Source organism: Malaclemys terrapin, chromosome 4 (genome assembly GCF_027887155.1).
Source record: "Malaclemys terrapin pileata isolate rMalTer1 chromosome 4, rMalTer1.hap1, whole genome shotgun sequence".
Classification (NCBI taxonomy): Eukaryota; Metazoa; Chordata; order Testudines; family Emydidae; genus Malaclemys; species Malaclemys terrapin.
Window position 1 is genome coordinate 17,346,729 of NC_071508.1, and position 18,490 is coordinate 17,365,218.

The 18,490-nt window shown below is 43.1% G+C and overlaps 2 protein-coding genes across 4 annotated transcripts in view; one reads left to right on the forward strand and one right to left on the reverse strand.

Annotated features, from left to right (window-relative positions):
- USP49 (ubiquitin specific peptidase 49) overlaps positions 1-9,078 on the forward strand; it is a 53,485-nt gene extending 44,407 nt beyond the window's left edge. For 2 of the 3 annotated variants that reach the window (XM_054024886.1, XM_054024885.1), the window contains 3 exons: positions 1,665-1,773; positions 3,142-3,347; positions 4,104-9,078. In XM_054024886.1, coding sequence (XP_053880861.1) covers positions 1,665-1,773; positions 3,142-3,347; positions 4,104-4,294 — 506 coding nt within the window. In that variant the 3' untranslated portion in view covers positions 4,295-9,078. The remainder of the gene's footprint in view (positions 1-1,664; positions 1,774-3,141; positions 3,348-4,103) is intronic. The other variant, XM_054024887.1, reaches the window with a different exon arrangement.
- A 4,693-nt stretch (positions 9,079-13,771) lies between these two features.
- Positions 13,772-18,100, reverse strand: TOMM6 (translocase of outer mitochondrial membrane 6). The gene is made up of 3 exons (XM_054027805.1): positions 17,963-18,100; positions 15,116-15,220; positions 13,772-14,141 (listed from the first exon to the last, which is right to left on the reverse strand). The coding sequence occupies exons 1-2, from the start codon at positions 18,076-18,078 to the stop codon at positions 15,124-15,126; spliced, it is 213 nt and encodes a 70-aa protein (XP_053883780.1). The 5' UTR covers positions 18,079-18,100; the 3' UTR covers positions 13,772-14,141; positions 15,116-15,123.
- Positions 18,101-18,490: the final 390 nt, after the last annotated feature.

An 18,490-nucleotide genomic window follows, 5' to 3' on the forward strand; every position in this document is an offset into this window, starting at 1 on the left:
CAACTCACTTAAACATGAAAATGATATCCCATTGGGAAACATGTGACATTTGTTCTTTGTTGTTTATGGTTAAAAGTGGGATACGTCTCTTTCTATAAGGATTAATTAGTTGAACACAAGCAGAATTAATAAAAATTGGTTAATTTTTAGATACAAATTCTGAATTCCTTATTTGGCTTTTACAAAGTCCTGATGCAATAAGGGCAACAATTTTGCCTGAGCAATTATGTGAGTAAAAATGGGGAGGCAATCATCAGGATTTGCCCCTTCGTTGTAGTTTAATTCAAACCTGTTTAAGGTGAAGTATAGAATGTAGCTTTTTCTAATTTTGTTCTCTCCTATCAAAGAGAGCTACTTCTACAGGGTTTATGGGGACGGTTACATTTTTAATTTAATAACATCTGCTAGTTGATAGAATGTAAATAGTGGCTAAGAATCCTTTTGATTCTTTCACTGTTCATTCTCCAATTGCTTTCGTTGTTGGCAAAGTTGATTGTGGCACCTTCATTGTACTGTAATCTGTGCTCTGCAGTGGTAGCTCCACTCAGCGCTGTAACAAATCACTCCAATTAGAATAAATTATTTTATTCTTGTTGATTGTACTTTATGGCATGGATTACAACACTCCAAAGTGAGAATCCGTGCTCTGCAAACCATTGGCTCAAGGCAGCGTAAGGAGCCACCTCTTAATTTTACATTCCTGTTAGTGATCAAAATTTTACTTAAAAAAATTGCAAATAGAAGTTGACAGTGAATGGTTGTGGAGATGAGAACTTAAGGGCCTCTGTTTTCCATTTGCTCACCCAAGCCGCACACCTTACTACCCCTTTGCTTTTATTCTCCCACTCTCACCTCCATTCTTTCCCTTGTGGACTCCTACACTTGAAACTGCGTCTTTGATCCGGTCACCAGGCCTTCACCCTCTTCTCCTTCAAGTGGCTTCTTAAAACACCCCTTTTCCATTTAGCCATATACACCTTACTCTCCCCTCTCACAGTCACAAGTGAAAAATCTACCAGATACACACATTGCTAACCCATAGTAACCACATGATCTTACCATGGTAACCCTTGTCCTCACAATATTTGTTGCAATTTCTTGTCAAACTATCATAACTTAGACTATCAGCTCTTCAGCACAGGAACACTGTCTTCTATCTGCCTGTAAAGCTCCGTACACGGTTCTGGTGCTGTATTAAAAAAATATATATATCCACAATGTTTTTCAATAACTTGGGGACAACCTAGCATTATTTAGCATTGAAACTAGCTGTATGGCCCCAGCCATCTCTTTATCAGCCCTGTTGTACATCGCAGTGTGCAATGTTAACAGAAGCAGCTTGAAACTGATAACTGAAGGCATGAAGATTATAAGCAGCACAAAATGTGAAGTTGTGAATATTTTAAACAGCATGGTTTCCCGTTCCAACAAATTCATGGGGTTGGAATCCTCCTGCCTAGAAGTTGCAGATGCAGGTGTTGTAAGCAAAACTTCCCCTGCTGTACCTCTATCCTTATTCGCTTTGTATTTCACTGGTAAGTCTTTGCTGTGAGCTGACCTGACTCTAAAAAGGAAGAAGGAAGGGTTTGTCATGTGCCGCTTCCTCTTTTGAAGACTGTTTACAACCCAACGTATATTTTATCCCCTTCTTAAACTTTTTGTAGGCAAACGACGGAAGTCTTCTCCTAAACCTCTTGTTCTGAGTGAAGCTAAAAAGCAGTTAATGATCTACAGACTACCTCAGGTCCTCCGGCTGCACCTTAAACGATTCAGGTGAGTTTTGCGAGCCACAGGTAGTATTTAGCAAGTGAAATAATTGCATGGAAAATATGTGGTACCTTCTTTTTGGACATGAGTGGGTCATACACGCTATGAAATTCTCTTATTTCCTGCATAGTGGAAGCAAATAAAACATCTTACACGCAGCAAATGTTTAATTCACAGCAAAGAAGGCTTGTGTACTCAGTGTAGTGTCCTTATTAAGATGGGTAGCTTGCTCTTAGGCTACATTTCCACTACAAGCTAGGGGTGCGATTCCCCGGCCCATGTACACATGCTTGTGGTAGCTCTCATTGAGTCAGTGCAAGTATAAATAACAGTGCAGCCGCAGTGGCACGGGTAATGGTGGAACAACTGAGCTATGCCAAGTACAAACCCACCTGAAACTGGCAAGTTATGTACTTGGCTCGGCTCACGCATGCTTCTACTGCCACTACTCATGCTACTGTGGCTGAACCGCTATTTATATTTGGACTATCTTGATGAGGGATAACGCGAATGTGTGTACACGAGCCGGAGAACCACACCCCTACCTCTGTTGTGTAGACATAGCCTTAATGTTTTTGAGAATGCAAACACTGGTCAACTTGTGTAAGTATTAATACAGTACAACTGTGTATCCTTTTGTGCAGTGCATTCAATGCCTGCCTGAGTTTGCAGCAGCCTGAAACAGTTCGGAAAGGTTCAAATTGACTCTCTTCATTCAATGGAGTTTCTGATTATGACCATTTAGATGTCAAAACTAATATCTATTAAGCGCTGATAAAAGCATGCAAGAAAAGATGGGGATAATCCTGAAAAGTTGCAGTCTACTGAGAGTAGCATCTCATTTTGGAAACACTGTGGTAGGTCTTCATCTATGGAACTTGCTCCCCCTGGTAATTTATCTGACCCCCCCACACACTTTTGCCACTTCTAAGTCATGCTTTTGTTCTGTTTTTTTCCATAATATAGCAGATGCTGGAACTATGGTTGGAAAGTGTCTTTTTGACTGATAAACCCAGCCCTAGTGTAATTATTATAGGGGAGTATGCTTCATATTTGGGGAAGTTTATATCCGTAACTGAATCTCGTAAGTGGTGCTCAGACCACACTTGTATGGGGCTATATTACACTTAGAGCATTTCCTGGGATTATTTCACTCCAGTCTACAAACTATAATAGACTTCAGAGTGGGAGCAAGAAGAAAAACATATTTAATGTCTACCTCTCCCCAGCAGTGAAAATTCTTCAAAATCTCTTAGTAGCAGCAGGTTACTGGTCCCATCCCCACTTTTCCCCAGCTCCCTACCACTTTATTTCTTTGTAAAGTCCTTGAGTGTCTGGGGGGGTTTATTTTGATTGCATGCATTTGTGTTGCAGGTGGTCTGGACGTAATCACCGTGAGAAGATTGGGGTCCATGTCCTCTTTGACCAGGTATTAAACATGGAACCTTACTGCTGCAGGGACTCTCTCTCCTCTCTTGACAAAGAGACCTTTGTCTATGACCTCTCCGCTGTGGTGATGCATCATGGTAAAGGGTTTGGCTCAGGACACTACACAGCATATTGCTACAACACAGAGGGAGGTGCGTGTGCCTTATTACTGGGGAAACAGATTTTAAAAGTCTGTTTAATATTTTGTTCCATAGACTTAGTGTATTTTAAAGGTTTATCGTCAGAGTTGTTTTAAATAAAATTTCTTGCCATTCCATAGCTTTATTTCCAGAGCGTATTGCTAGTAGCATGTATTTGCATAAGGACCAAAGACTGCTTTTCCTTTCCCTCCCTTGTAGCCCACTGGGATGGCTTTACTACTTGCTTTGTAACATCAGCGTTTCATTTTTCTTGTGCTATGTAACTTGATTGTGCTGCTCTGATTGGCATCTTTCTGACCCTACTTGGGAAGGGAAGATAACAAGACAGAAAATGTGCTGAAACTGAAGCTGGACTTTTCATGAATAACATCCACAATGTTTTTTTTCTAAATTCCTGAACACTTATCTCTTTCCACAGCATGGGTATTGATACTACTCTTCCCCACCTTATTACAGAGAATGGAGAATTATAACTGTGCCTGTCTTGAAAGTTTTTAGTTTTCATTACTTGAGGAGGTTTTTTAAGGATATAATATAAAATCAAGTTACAGCTCAACTAGATAGTGGTAAACAGCATAGAAATGCTATGAAAGCCTGCTAACCTCCAGGTTAAAACACCCCTCTTCTCCCCCTCCCCTGAAAATTCCCATTTCTTGTGATTTTTTTTTTTAAGGGTTCGTTTATAAGAGACAATCAAAAGGATTAAGGTCTTGTTACTAATGTCCTCTTTCTTCCTTTGGTTCCTAGGTTTTTGGGTCCACTGCAATGATTCCAAACTGAATGTATGTAGTGTGGAGGAGGTGTGCAAAACCCAGGCCTACATTCTTTTTTACACTCAAAGAACAGTGCAGGGCAAAGCAGGAATCTCAGAAACACAACTCCAAGCTCAGGTGCCGTCCAAAAACAGCGATAAGGACAGAAGACTGACATTCCCATGATGGGAAGCATTAATAACTCAACTGACTCTCTCAGTTTTTTTAAACCATTGGTGTTCACACATCATTCCTCTTTGTAGGAATAAAGGCTTACTGCAGGAACAGATCAAATCACCACGTTTGCCACCCCAGGGTCCAGAAAAATGTGCATCAGGCTGTGCAATTCCATCATATAAAATTGTGGTCAGAATCTTTTTTTTTTTTTTTTTTTTTTTTTAATTGGTAAAACTCACTTTCCTCAAAACAGCCACAGATGCCTAATATTCATCTTATTTCAAACAGAAATTAAATTAAGCATGTAAAAGTAAGTACAACCCATTTGTTCAACCAGAATATAAACCTATCAAACAACTGACTCCCAAATTCGCTAGTAATTAATACTGATTACAAAAAAAATCTCCAGAAAAAAGAGGTACAGTAGAATCTCATTTAAGCTTCATTCCCTTGTTGTCAATTATATTCTCTGGTGTGAATCACTTACCCAATCCCTTCCCACCTGTGTTTATCTGAATGACTTCAATTTCCCCAAAATATCTTGAATAGGTGGAGTTGTACTTTTCCAAAAGGCATTCTTGCTGGAGAGCCTTCTAAAGCCCTTTGCCCTAGGAAAACGTTCCACCAGGCCTTACATTGTCTGTAACAGTGTTGAAAACATTTTGAAAACAGATTAGTGCAGATAGGACAACACCAGTAGAGGAAGGGACTAGCAACGGATCATTTTCTTAGTATTGACAGGGCCTAAATATAGCATTGGTACACCACATGGCAGCATTTTTCTTTAACTGGACTGAATGGACTTGGACTAAATTGATCATACACAATGTGATCAATGTGGTTCTGCTCTGGAGAGAGATCATGTAAAAGTGAAACCTTCTGATTGATCAGATCTGCCCCCTGTACATGTTCAGAATCCTGTCTGCAGACATTAGCAGCAAAAATAAGGGTGAGTTGTTTTTTACTCCTGTTAAAGTGCCAACACAGCGATAGGGGAGTGGGCTGGATTTTGTTTCTTTTTGTGCATAAATAGAATTGCTTACTAAATTCCAATCTGTTACACTTCTGCAAGTTTGAAGACAATGAGATTGCATAGATATTATGGAGGGTAGAATTTGGCCAGCCACATCTTTATTTCAAGTGATAGCTTGGCTCTCAAATCCCACTTTGAGTTTGCAGAGCTGCAGACTTATAAAAACATCTTTATACTTGCAATCTGAGCTTGATATAGAAATCACTGAAACACAGCAACCATAGGACCTCACGGTACCATTTTTAGTCCCTTTTCGCAGTAGAACCACACTTCAAACATTTATTTAGTTTGAGGATTGTGCTGTCCATGTTCAATTTTAGAGATCAGACCTGAGAGTTTGAAAGAGGTTCTCTTGTTCCCTGTGCAGTCAGTCTTGTTTGGTGGAGATGGCTAAGGTGGAAACAATTTAAAAATCCAGTATTCCAGTGGGACATTTTAAACCTCAGAAATTTAAACTTAGAATCCAGGTAAAAAGTCCTGAAATCATTGGTTTTCCTTCTTTCCCTATTTCCTTTTATTCTTGTCAGCATTTGCCCATCGTACATAAACTAATTGGCAGAGCCAGCCCATCCTATTGTTCTAGAGGGTGGGATAAATTTCCTGAAGTAATACCCTCTTGCCATTGCCGCTGTCGTGACAATTAACCTCCTGTCTTAAGAGCAAAACAGACTCTCTTCTCAGGTTGTTGTTAATCACTCTCAACTATCCAGAAGGGAGGGAGGGAGCACTACGGCAGGGCAGGCAACCAATTCCTTTCCTGTCACCAGAGCAAAGACTGAGCGTGTCACCTCAAGGAGACACTGGTCTTCATTGTCCTGGGGAGTGGGAGTTGCTCGGGAATCCATGTTTCCTGTATGTCTGAGCAACATGTTGCTTTGGAGACCACAAAAATCGCCTGGTTTTGTTGTGCTAGTAACTGTAATTTCAAAATTCTACCGTTTTACTCACTGGAAGCAAAGCAATGTGAGGCAGTCCCATAGGTGCTAATGAAATTGTGTGTGTTTTTTTTTTTTTTTTTTAAGCCTTATCTGTAACTAGGCTTGGAAGGAATTGATTTTTATTTCTTATGAATTCTGACAGGTATTTGTTTATTTCCTACGTGTAGGTACTGATTTTTGGGGGGGCAATTCAAGGAAATAAAAACAAACCCCATAGCTAGTAACTCTTCAAAATGTAATGGGCCAAATTAAGACAGAATGTAAGCCGATTCAACTCCACTGAATTCACTGCAGTCCAAATTTGGCCCAGGGAATGTAAAAGTTGAGCTCCGTAAGCTTTTGAAACAAAATCATGCAGTTGTGATTATCAAATATTTATAAGCATGATTGGTTCTTTGCTAATACAAAAAGTACATAATTATTCGTCCAAACAATATTTGAAAGAAAAAAGTAGAGAAGAGAAAGCTGAAGCGTTAAAATACCTTTTTTAATCTTTTTTTTGGGGTGGAGGGAGAAATTGATATTTTGCAAAGCACTGCTTATCCTTCCAAGCCTATCAATACTTTTAAGATGAAATTGGATCTGTTATTTAACAGAAAGTAGATTATTTGCTTTTAAACTGCAGTCACAGTTTACCATGACTGATGACCATAATGGCAAATTTACTTTCTGAAAACTCCTGCCATGGTAACCCTGTTATATAAAAGTCTATGATATAAAGGCAAACCACAATGCAACATTACAATTGTTACTGCAGTGAGCCTAGACTTATCACTATGAATGCTCATCTTTTGACTGAGTGTGTTGCATTAATATTTGAATTCAGGTAGTAATACAGTTGTCACTTGAATTGAGTAGCTTGCAGAGAGGGAAGGGAGGCTGGAAGGAGGGTGTACATTTAGCCATCAATGTATCAGATTTCCCAAGCAGATTTGTAGCATTTGCTGTTGACATCTTTGGAGATTAGTGGCCTCTCCATATGACATTAACCCAGTAGTGCTGAGATGTGGTGAAATTGCAGTCAGAAAAAATGACTTACCCTGGTAGGGAAGGAAATAATTATACTTTAAATTAAACTTGCTTTTTCCAACACTGTGAGGTTTCTGTAATATTTAGCTTTGATTTGGAAGCGATAGCGTATAGCATTTTTTATGCTGTTTGGTTTATATTTGTCTACTGCAGGCTTCTTCATATAAGCATCGCCCAATGCTCCTGCTGCGCTGAACACTGTTTTATAGTGTCCTGGTTGCCAGAAATTCTGATTGGAAGTTACGTGTCTAGGTCAATAAGGTGAAGATGTTACTTGCAATTACAGTGAAGTCCACTTAAGTGAATGCTTGACAAAAGTGTAACCTATAAAATAAACGTTGTCCCTCCTTAATCCTATGAGTCAAATTATGCTCAGACACTGGCATATATTTAGAGTCGCTCAGCTGAAGTCAATTGAATTACTCCCGATTTAGGTCCCTATGCTGCAAACACATAACATATGGGAGCTGCCTGAATCATGCAAGTAGTCCCATTTACTTTAATAAGACTACTCATGTGAGTAGTTATGTACATGCTAAGTGTTGGCAGAATCAGCTCCTTAAATTGGTGTAATTAAGAGCAGAATTTGGTCCTGTATGTGTAGCTAAAATTCTTCAGTTTAAAAAAGAAAAAATTGTTGGAGCAGGCTAATATCTCAATTCTTTTTTTAAATGACCGGCCGAATAAGCAATGATGCCTGTTCCGTACCAGTGGATTAGCTTGATGGAAACCCTTTGCAAGAGGTCGCTGCTGCATATGCAAAAACAAAGATGTCGATGACCAAATTTGTAGGGCTCTGGAGCAGCAACTAATGCTAGCCTTAAACCTTAGAGTGCTACAGTAGATGAAAAATAATTGTCACTATTTTTTCTGTCCTACCTTTGCTCCTGTGGCTTTCTAGGAGCCCGATCCTGTCAGGTGAATAGAGCCTCCTGAGAGGCTTGTTGTGCTGAGCAACTGCCAATGGGAGTTGAACGTGATTGGCACCTTACAGGATAGGACTCTAGAACCAGAGGAAGCTGCTGTAAATTAATGAATTACTTATACTCGTATGTATGTGCAACCTGAAATATGGAGGCACCACCAGCACCTCCTCAATATATTTAAATCTTAAGTAAACCAGCTTTATTTCACTTAGTTTTTTAAATATGAAAATCTTAAAATGTACAACTTCATGGTCAGGTTAAGTCCCAAGGTCTGCTAAGGTAGTTGGAAAACATTGTTTTAGGCTAACTTCACCACTAGCAAGTTAATTACAACTACTTCCCAGTACGTTACGCTCTTACTGCCTGCACTGCCAAGTTAAACTATGCACTGGGCGAAGAGGAGTTTCAATGCAAAATACTGAAAGCTGACAAAGTTTTTTGTAGTCTACTGACTACATGAACTCTAGTTTGATAACTTCAAACATTGTCACAGGTGAGGCAGTAGATGGAATAATGCATATTAAACAGTCTGGGACTGAGCTGTCATATTGGAATTGTTCCTTCCGGGTGACAGGACCACCTCCACACAGTTAAGAACTTCCAGACATCTTTAGTGTAGAAATAAAATTGGAAATGGTAAAAATGTTAAATGTGTCCTATGGACTCGTAAGCAGAGATTATTTTTGTTTTTAAAAGCCAAGGCTTCTAGTATAAATAGTCTCTCTGCCATACAGAAGCTCTGTTTCTGATAGAATATGCTTAGTTACCTCCCAGTGAGAGAGACAAGCAAGTGGGTGTTGGCTGCCATCAAAATACCCCAGCATAAAATGGGAGCGGTCGACAGTATTACAGAATGAAAAATTTGAAAAAAAGGGGGTGGGGATGGGGGACTGGGAAAGGGGTTAGTTTTACCTACTGATAAAGCTTTGTGAACTAATTTTTATATGATTCATTAAATTTGGTGCCTTGTATCCAATTACATTTTGCATGGGACCGAAAAGTTGGGAGTTTTAAGAGAATTTCCCCTCTCATCATTCAAGTGGCAGACAAATCTGTATGTTTTTTACAAGTACTTTTCAGTATCATTGACATTTTTACATTTCATATCTGTATGTGAATGAAAAAAACGGTTCTTACCAGCAAGTTCAGAACTTGGTGTATTTTGGTGTACATGTCTGAAATCTCTGTGTTTGTAATAACTCAAATGACTACTTGTTCAAAGGCAGAACATGTTTGTTTTTTTAATTTTCTTTCTGTGTTACTCAGGCCACTTCCAATCAGGTCAGTAAGGTTACTCCTCTCAAAACAATAACCTTATTTATAAGAAGACCTGTGTTCTATGAGGGATAAAAACTCCACTTGTAGCATTTTGGTAGAGTAGTAGGAGTTTTGGAAAGGCCTTTCTGATTTAAACATATTGACTGATAATTGGAGACTTAAAATGGGGAGGGGGAGAGAGATAGTTACCTTTGCCATGGTACTATTTGCACAGACTTACAGTTAGCGGTGTAGCAAACAATCCCACAATACTGCAGTTTCATATGCAAGATGCACGGTTGTTTAAGGTGGCTAAATATCTCTACTTAAACAGTAGATGGTAAAACCCAATGCCTACTCTGAACGCTGCCTTCTTTTGTGTCTAATCTCTGCACCTGGTTTGAGATTAGGCAGGGAGGAAGGAGTTGAGTAGGAATTTCTTGCCTGTGGGAATATAAAACCTAAACTGAGAGGGGTTTTGGTTTCTATTACATTAATATTGATATCCATTTATTTACAAGTGGGAATGTGAAGCATTCTTGCAAGTTTTTAAATTTGTAAAGCCACAGCACAGTTCTCCTGATCAAAACTGCATATGTTACCTGTACCAATTTGTAATTAGTTGTCATAGTTAATTTTAGGGTATGCCTTGGGCTATCCCTTCCATTGTGCTTATTTTATTTTGTGTGTATGTATGAGTTCCAGTTGTTCTAAGAATAATTTGTATGGTTGGCCAAAATGCTTTCAAAAGGAATTTTTAAACTGGAATAAGTCTTCTTAAAAATGTTTTCAACTTACATTTCCAAAAGGAAAAAAAAAAATTACCAGCCCAGTGGGCCCAAGACTGACTTTAACCACTGTTAACTATTTATTGTTTGAAGCTTGTGCATGATACAGAATGCATTGTAGTTATAGGGCACTGTCTGAACAGCCCTTTTACTGAATTCTGTTCAGGTTGGAGTTTGGGAAAGGGAAGGAGTTAAAAAACGACCCATGGACAAAGCTGAAGTGACCACTGTAAAACGTTTTGGATTATATGTGGATGAGGCAGGAAGAGTTTAATGACAAGGGGATCCAGCAGTGAATGCTTTTTTTTTTTGGGTGGGTGGTGGTGGCAGCGGCGAAGGGCATAAAATCCAAGAATGGAATCTGATCAGAAGCAAAATCCTAACCCTTGAGGGCCTGCCACTTACTTTTTGTAGAATGAATGGTTGTGAATTTAATGGAAAACTATTTCTTCTCAGAAACTATCCACTCACTTCTCTGGAGACTTAAAGAAAAATATAAAGGAAGTCCTCTGCTTAAACCCCACAATGGTCAACTGTATAAACATGTTGTGAATACTTGGAGGTAAGAAAGGAATGGATAGACACAATTAAAAGCTTGTACTTGAATTTAATATTCAAAAATCATGGTTATGCATTTCAGGGTAGAAAACTATTGCCTTAGATAAGAGGGAGAAACTGAATTCTTTTCATGTTAAAATTAAACTCTGTAGAGAACCTTCTGATGCTGACTTTTTGCTTGACAAGCAGAAAGAATATCGAGGGCCTGGGATGGAACAGCGTTTAGTGTACTTGTAATTAGACTCAATCTAAGAGCTTGTCTACATGGTGGGGTAATACATGCTCTGGGAGTGTAATTTTTGAAGTGTACTGTATATTGCATATTAATGGGCCCTGTCTGCCCACATTTTGTATCAGTATAACTTTTGGTTAGGGTTGTGTAGTTTGGGTTTTTTTTTTTTTTTTTTAAACAAATAACTAAAGTGATATGACTTCCTACGTGTGGCTGGTGGTGGTGCTTATACCAGTATGGCTTATTCCCCTTTTCATTTGTGGAATAAGCTGCAGTGGTATACGTATATATCAGTATAACAGTAGCCACACTGGAGAGGAGGGAGGATTGTACCACTTTAGCTATACCACTATAGTTAAACTACTACAACTCTTGTGCATAGACAAGGCCTAAGAATGTATCTTCTCAAAAGGGACAAGCTAGAGCCTTAGGTGAATGACTTTTTCTGCCAACTTTTGCTGCACTCTAGTCTAGAATCTGTCCCTTAACTTAAACAGTTGCCTAGATACATCTTGGCACCTTTCTGACTGGATAAGTAATGTCGCCTTAAGTCTGTCTAACTCAGTACTGCTGGTCTGGCAAGACTACAACTGCATACACTCTTGCCTAATCTTATTAGAAAGCCCTTACCACTTGACAGTATCATTCAGCCCAGCAATTAAAAGTTCACATAGGTACAGATTTCCTCCGGCCTCAAATAAACCACACAAAAATATGTGAAAACTCACCTTTGAGTAAGTGTTTGAGGGGCAATCAAAAGTGACCTTGATACTGGCACCATGAGGAGCCCAAGGTGTGAAGTAGAACTGATCCATTTTAACTTAGCTTTAAATAAGCATTTACAAATTCAGGGGGAAACACTTACTCAATGCCATAACTATGAGTGTCCATTAAAGAGGGCGTTCATATGAGAGGAAAAACAAGTTATAAAAGTTAGCTAAGTTGTTTGCCCAAAATAAAATCCCCCTCGATGTTTTTCCAATAGTCTTCCCCTTCTTAATGTTTTAATCTGATTTAAACAAATGTTCACATAACAGCTAAACTTAGTTTACAATTTCTGATCATGGATTTCCAAGCTTCTTTATGGAATAGTGATTAAGGTTGGGATTTTGAAGAGCCCTTGATTGGGCTCAATTCTTCTCCCATTAAATCAATAAGAATTACACCATTGACTTCAATAGGAGCAGTTAGACCAGGGCCAAGTACTTTTGAAAATCCCATTATAAAGTAACACTTTGCTGACTGTTCCTGCAGCCAAGTGCTTGGTGATCCTTGGAAGGCTGCTGTCCTTTAAATATTTGCAAAGGCTGGAAAGAACGGAGTTTTCTTTTAACACTAAACATTCTCTTGAAAGCAGAAATGAAGGATGGATGTTTCTTTTGCTTTTTAGAGTGAGAAACCCGAAGTGTGAGGGGGGAGGGCGGGAAACTTGGCCAGGTTGTTGGCTTTTCAGTGACTTTTGCGAGGGTTTTAAGTCAAAGCTAGGTGTAGCTGTACTATAGGCTTCTACTACCTGATCAATAATTACATAAGCTGATTCACACCATGCTCTGGTAATTAACAAGGCTGTCTTAGCTGCAAGGACTTTCACAGGTGATAGCTGAGAATCCGACTATTTCTGGTAGCACGGTCCAACTGTCAGGCCAGCTCAGTGCACAGATGTATTGGTGAAGGACCGCTCCTGATCTTATGTAAGTTAAACGAGCTCTATTTCAGTCCAAGGCTTGTGAAGACAACATCCAGTAACTCATCATGACAGAATTATGATGCTAGAGCTGCATAACCTGGCCCCTGTCTGAACCCAAGTCCTAGGAAGAAGTTAGGGTGTTAAGTCAAAAACCTTTAGGAATCAAGTTTAAATCTATCTATTCAATGTTCTTCGGAGGCCCCTTTTTATTTTTGCCGGAAGAGGATATGTCTCCAGTTTAGTGAGCCTTAAATTCACAACGAGAATACTTGTTCTGAAAATTTAGGCAGAGATTATTTCCAATTAACTTACTACTTGATAAAGCTGAAATTGACTTATTTCCTCCATCCATTCTTAAGGGCCCTCACCAAAAAACAAAACAGAACCCCAAATCTGTAGGCAGTGCTATGTAAGACTCCTTTGAACACAGAGTAATAGATGAACTCATGCATAAAATTCCAAAGGATCTGAAGCCATGCTGCAGTGGTGCTGCAAAATGCTCAGGGCTGGAATGCGTGCTACTGTTCTATAGCTGTAGCACGACAATGCACGTGATTAAGCTAGAAAGTAGCAGTGCTTCTGAGCCTGTCCTCCATATCATCACTTTCACCTCCCATGGAATAGCCTCGCCACTATCAGCTGGATTCCAACAACAACTTAATGGTGGCAACTAGTAGAACCAGTCCAAGGCACTAAAATGCTATGCAACACCAAACAGCTTCTTCCCCAAGTATAACATACAATCATAATTCCTCTAAGATAAAAGAAATGCACCAGCTTTATCCTGTCTGAACATTTATCCGTGTACATTTATGGTGGTTAGAGTTTACCTAGGGCTTTGAAAAAAATTGTTTTCCCTTTGAATAAATAGCTGACAAGTCCTGCTTACAACACAGGATTGGGACTTGTTCTTTTCTCTTTTGGGTGTGAAATATGAATCATGTTTTTATGATTTTTTGTAAATCTTTACTCTTTTTTACACCTTGTTTTGTAAGCTGAAGTTTCCTATTAAAAGAATAAAATTCCAGTGCAGTAGAATGTCATTATTTCACACATGATAATTTAATAATCTTCTAGACATGGTACAGAATTAAACTCAATATGAAACAGCTTCACAAGTCTTGAAAATATAACTGATTACTTTAGTATACATTGAGCTCAGTGGGATGAACTGAACATACAACTAACATCTCACGAGTTAAATGGCTTCTCCTCACTTATCACTGTTCATTGCAGAATGATAGCTATGCGTGAATTAAAATACAATTTTAGAGCTGCTGCTGAACTTTTAGTTACCGAGAACAAAAGAAACAAACACCACACAACTCTTCTGATCATCATTTTGGTCATCCTGTCACATTGGGACGAGAAGCTCTTCAGACTTGATGCAGGTCCACCTTATTCACGTCTGCAATTAAAGACCAGACAAAGGATGCGTTAGAGAGCCAAGTGTCTGGTCTAGTGTATTAAAATGGCATTGGGTGAGAAGTCACTGAGGTACCCCCTGATACTTGAGGTAATCATGTTTTCCCCTAGAATGCCACTTTGAGTTGTGAAACACCTTACTGTTCTCTTAATGGTAATGCCTGGGGGGTGTTCAGTCTTGTATCTGAACACTATTTTAGGGCACAATATAAATCTGTAGTTTTACAGGACCTACCTTTTTTGCATGTTTAGCTGGTTATATAATTATGCAGATCAAGGAAAAATCTATGTAATTTGAATTTCGCTGCCCCTTTGAAGGGCATTTTGGAGTTTAAGGTAACCTTAAAAATCAGCTGGGTGGTCAGGGCTCACTGTAATATCCATTACTGACCATAAGGCTAGGTTGAGACTGTGCCGTACATTACATTAATCAGAATGTCTTAGATACCCAACATATTTACTAGTACAGCTTTGCCAAAGTAGGTGTGAAAAAAAGGAGGGGGGAGGAGCTCAATCCACAGGAAGTGGAAGGCTGTTGACAACTCTAAGGGGTAGTATAAAGCAGTGGCGGGGAGACTCTTACAAAGGACGCGCAGACAGATTTATGCAAGTCTTTGAAACTGAGACGTAGGCCCTGGAACTTTAAAGAAGTCTCTCGCGCAGCCCCGTAGTCCTCTTCTAACTTGCACACTCCTCCTCCCCAAAACAGACTTGAATATTGAAGTTTGATAGCTCCATACAGTGGAACCCCAATTAGCCAGAAGTGCAGTTCCCAGGACTTGACTCTGTAGAAAATCATGCACTGCAGTCTTTTAATCCTGCCACATGCAAAAGTTCCAGAACTTCCCATATCTATTGCCGCTCCTTTATCCAAACCCTTGATTATCCTGATTAGTTTGTCTCCTCTCACTATTCAAATGACTGTATTTCCACACCTTCACAATGTCAGGTACTCACTGGCACTGCTATGCAACTGGTGGAGGAGACATCAAATCAATGTCTGTCAAGTTTCGGGCTACCCAGACTCCAGCAGCAAAAAGCCCCAGGTTAACTATGAGGTTTCTGAAACAAATACATAGTAAGTTAGATTTGTTGAAGCAACGTCTGGCCTACATTAAAGTGTTTCCTACCTAGAATACCAACTGTAAATGTACAGAGCAAGACCTCAAGGACTGACAGCTTAAAACAGTAACAACTATTAAGTCTCATTGCCAAGCCTATGCTGTAGCTGGAAGAAGCAACAATGTTAATTTTGGGTGGAGGTTTCCCTTTTTTGCTGCCTGCTGTTTAGAAACCATTCTGCTCCCATCTATAGTCTGTATTTCCCCTGCTTCATCCTATATTAGGGAGATTTCCATGAAAACAGGATGTTTGTCTTAAGAACTCATTTGCTCCTGCTGCTTATCCCCCCCCCTCCTATAGTAACTAGCGGATGCCACAATTATGGCAAGCAGAATTATGACTTCAGGTAGGGAATAAGCAGCAGGATCAGATGAACTCAAACAGATGTCAGGTTTTTCACGTACCAGAGATGTTGGTAACAGAAAAAGGCAAATGCAGAGAACAGGATTTAATTGTTTCTAATTTGGATTTTTTTTTTTTTTTTTAAGTATTTTAGGAGTGTATTCTCCTCAACACCTGCTTAAAATGATTAGATATGCCCTGGGATGATTGACTTATGTTAATGTAAGAGGATAAATGTTACCTGCCTCATGTGTGGGATCTTTACCTTAAAGTACCAGACTCTTACTCTGAATAACAATATATTAAGCGCTTTAAATTTGAAAGGAAATAAACAAACATACATCCTCAACCTCTTTACTAGATAGGAAAGGTTCTTTTCACCCCCCCCCCCCCTCCAATCCTCCTTCCTTTTACAGATGTGAAAGTAGAGGCCCAGGAAGGCTGTCACTTGTCCAGGGTCACAGAGCAAGACAGTAACAAAGCCACACATAGATTGCAGGACTCCTGATGCCCCATCCCCTTCTCTAGCTGCAACACCACCGTCTTCCTCCTCCCAGCTGGAGGAGAACAGAACCCAGGAAACTCTTGATTGCCAGGCCCCAGTTCTGGCTACCAGACAACTGCTTCTCCTTACAATCTCTCACCTCTCAGTGTATCACTTAGGGGCCTTGCCCTATTGAAAACAATGGAGCAGACCTAGCACCGTTCCAGATACAGTTTCCACAACTTCATTTTCCACCGAATCCCATGTTTCCCTTTAACTTGTCTTCATCTTGCCCTGACCCCACCCCGAGCCAGGCTTGCCCTCGCACCATTTGGCTTAAAGACCTGTGTGTACTTCCCAGGCTACGGGGGCCCCAGGCTATGAGACCAAGGCAGTTCCCTGGCACATATAGAGCCAAGGGCCTCCCCCATCTCAGCTCCAATAAGTGCCACAGAACCAGCCACAGGCACACAGCTCAGATCCCTGCAAGGGCATGTGAAGAGCACCTTGCCCCCACGTTGAGGTCACAACGAGGGGAGGGGAGAATGTCCCTTTTCCCTGCTGGGGGGGGGGCGCTGTCACAGCTCCCGGGCATCCCCCTTCTCCCCGTGGGGGGGGGGGTTAACAGTTCCCGGGGATCCCCCTTCTCCCCGCTGGGTGGGGGGGCGCTGTCACAGCTCCCGGGGATCCCCCTTCTCCCCGCTGGGGGGGGGGGGCGCTGTTACAGCTCCCGGGCATCCCCCTTCTCCCCGCTGGGGGGGGGGGCGCTGTTACAGCTCCCGGGCATCCCCCTTCTCCCCGTGGGGGGGGGGGGCGCTGTCACAGCTCCCGGGGATCCCCCTTCTCCCCGCTGGGGGGGGGTTTTAACAGTTCCCGGGGATCCCCCTTCTCCCCGCTGGGGGGGGGGGGGTTTAACAGTTCCCGGGCATCCCCCTTCTCCCCGTGGGGGGGGGGGGCGCTGTCACAGCTCCCGGGATCCCCCTTCTCCCCGCTGGGGGGGGGGCGCTGTTACAGCTCCCGGGCATCCCCCTTCTCCCCGCTGGGGGGGGGGGGGGCGCTGTTACAGCTCAAGGGCATCCCCCTTCTCCCCGCTGGGGGGGGGGGGGGCGCTGTTACAGCTCCCGGGCATCCCCCTTCTCCCCGCTGGGGGGGGGGGGCGCTGTTACAGCTCCCGGGCATCCCCCTTCTCCCCGCTGGGGGGGGGGGCGCTGTTACAGCTCCCGGGCATCCCCCTTCTCCCCGCTGGGGGGGGGGGGGGCGCTGTTACAGCTCCCGGGCATCCCCCTTCTCCCCGCTGGGGGGGGGGGGGGCGCTGTCACAGCTCCCGGGCATCCCCCTTCTCCCCGCTGGGGGGGGGGGGCGCTGTTACAGCTCCCGGGCATCCCCCTTCTCCCCGCTGGGGGGGGGGGCGCTGTTACAGCTCCCGGGCATCCCCCTTCTCCCCGCTGGGGGGGGGGGCGCTGTTACAGCTCCCGGGGATCCCCCTTCTCCCCGCTGGGGGGGGGGGGTTTAACAGTTCCCGGGCATCCCCCTTCTCCCCGTGGGGGGGGGGGTTTAACAGCTCCCGGGCATCCCCCTTCTCCCCGCTGGGGGGGGGGGCGCTGTTACAGCTCCCGGGGATCCCCCTTCTCCCCGTGGGGGGGGGGGGGTTTAACAGTTCCCGGGGATCCCCCTTCTCCCCGCTGGGGGGGGGGGCGCTGTCACAGTTCCCGGGGATCCCCCTTCTCCCCGTGGGGGGGGGTTAACAGTTCCCGGGGATCCCCCTTCTCCCCGTGGGGGGGGGGGGGGCGCTGTCACAGTTCCCGGGGATCCCCCTTCTCCCCGCAGCAGCGCGCTCGGGCCCGGCCAGGCAGCACCTGCGGAAGTCGTTCCTGTCGGCGGCGAAGCGGCAGGCGCTCCGGATCCAGTCCCGCAGCCCCTCGCGGCGGGACCCGGGGCTGCCGCTGCCTCCCGCCTGCCCTCCCGGCGCCATGGCTGCTCCGCGTGCTAGGGGCGGGGCTTCCGCGGCTCGTGCGGGCCATGGATAAAACGTCACATCCTGCTCATGGCTCGGCCTCATCCCGTCACTTCCGTTGCAGGGCCTACGCGGGAAAGCGGCGTGGGAGCGCGTGGCAGCGTGGAGCGATGCGCGTGCACAGGGCACGTGCACGTACAAAGTAGGAGGCCCCCTGCAGCGCTGCATGTGCAAAGTGCAATCCCGGCGTGCAGAGCACTAGACCCCGAGCATCATTCCCTGTGCAAAGCACAAGCCTGGGGCTAGGCCACGTGCACGGGGCAGAAGGGCGTGCAACGTCCGTGTGCAAAGTGCATGGGCGAATGCCAGCCCTGTGTGCAAAATGCAAGTACGCATGCCATCCCTGTGTGCAGAGTACCAGGCCCCGTGC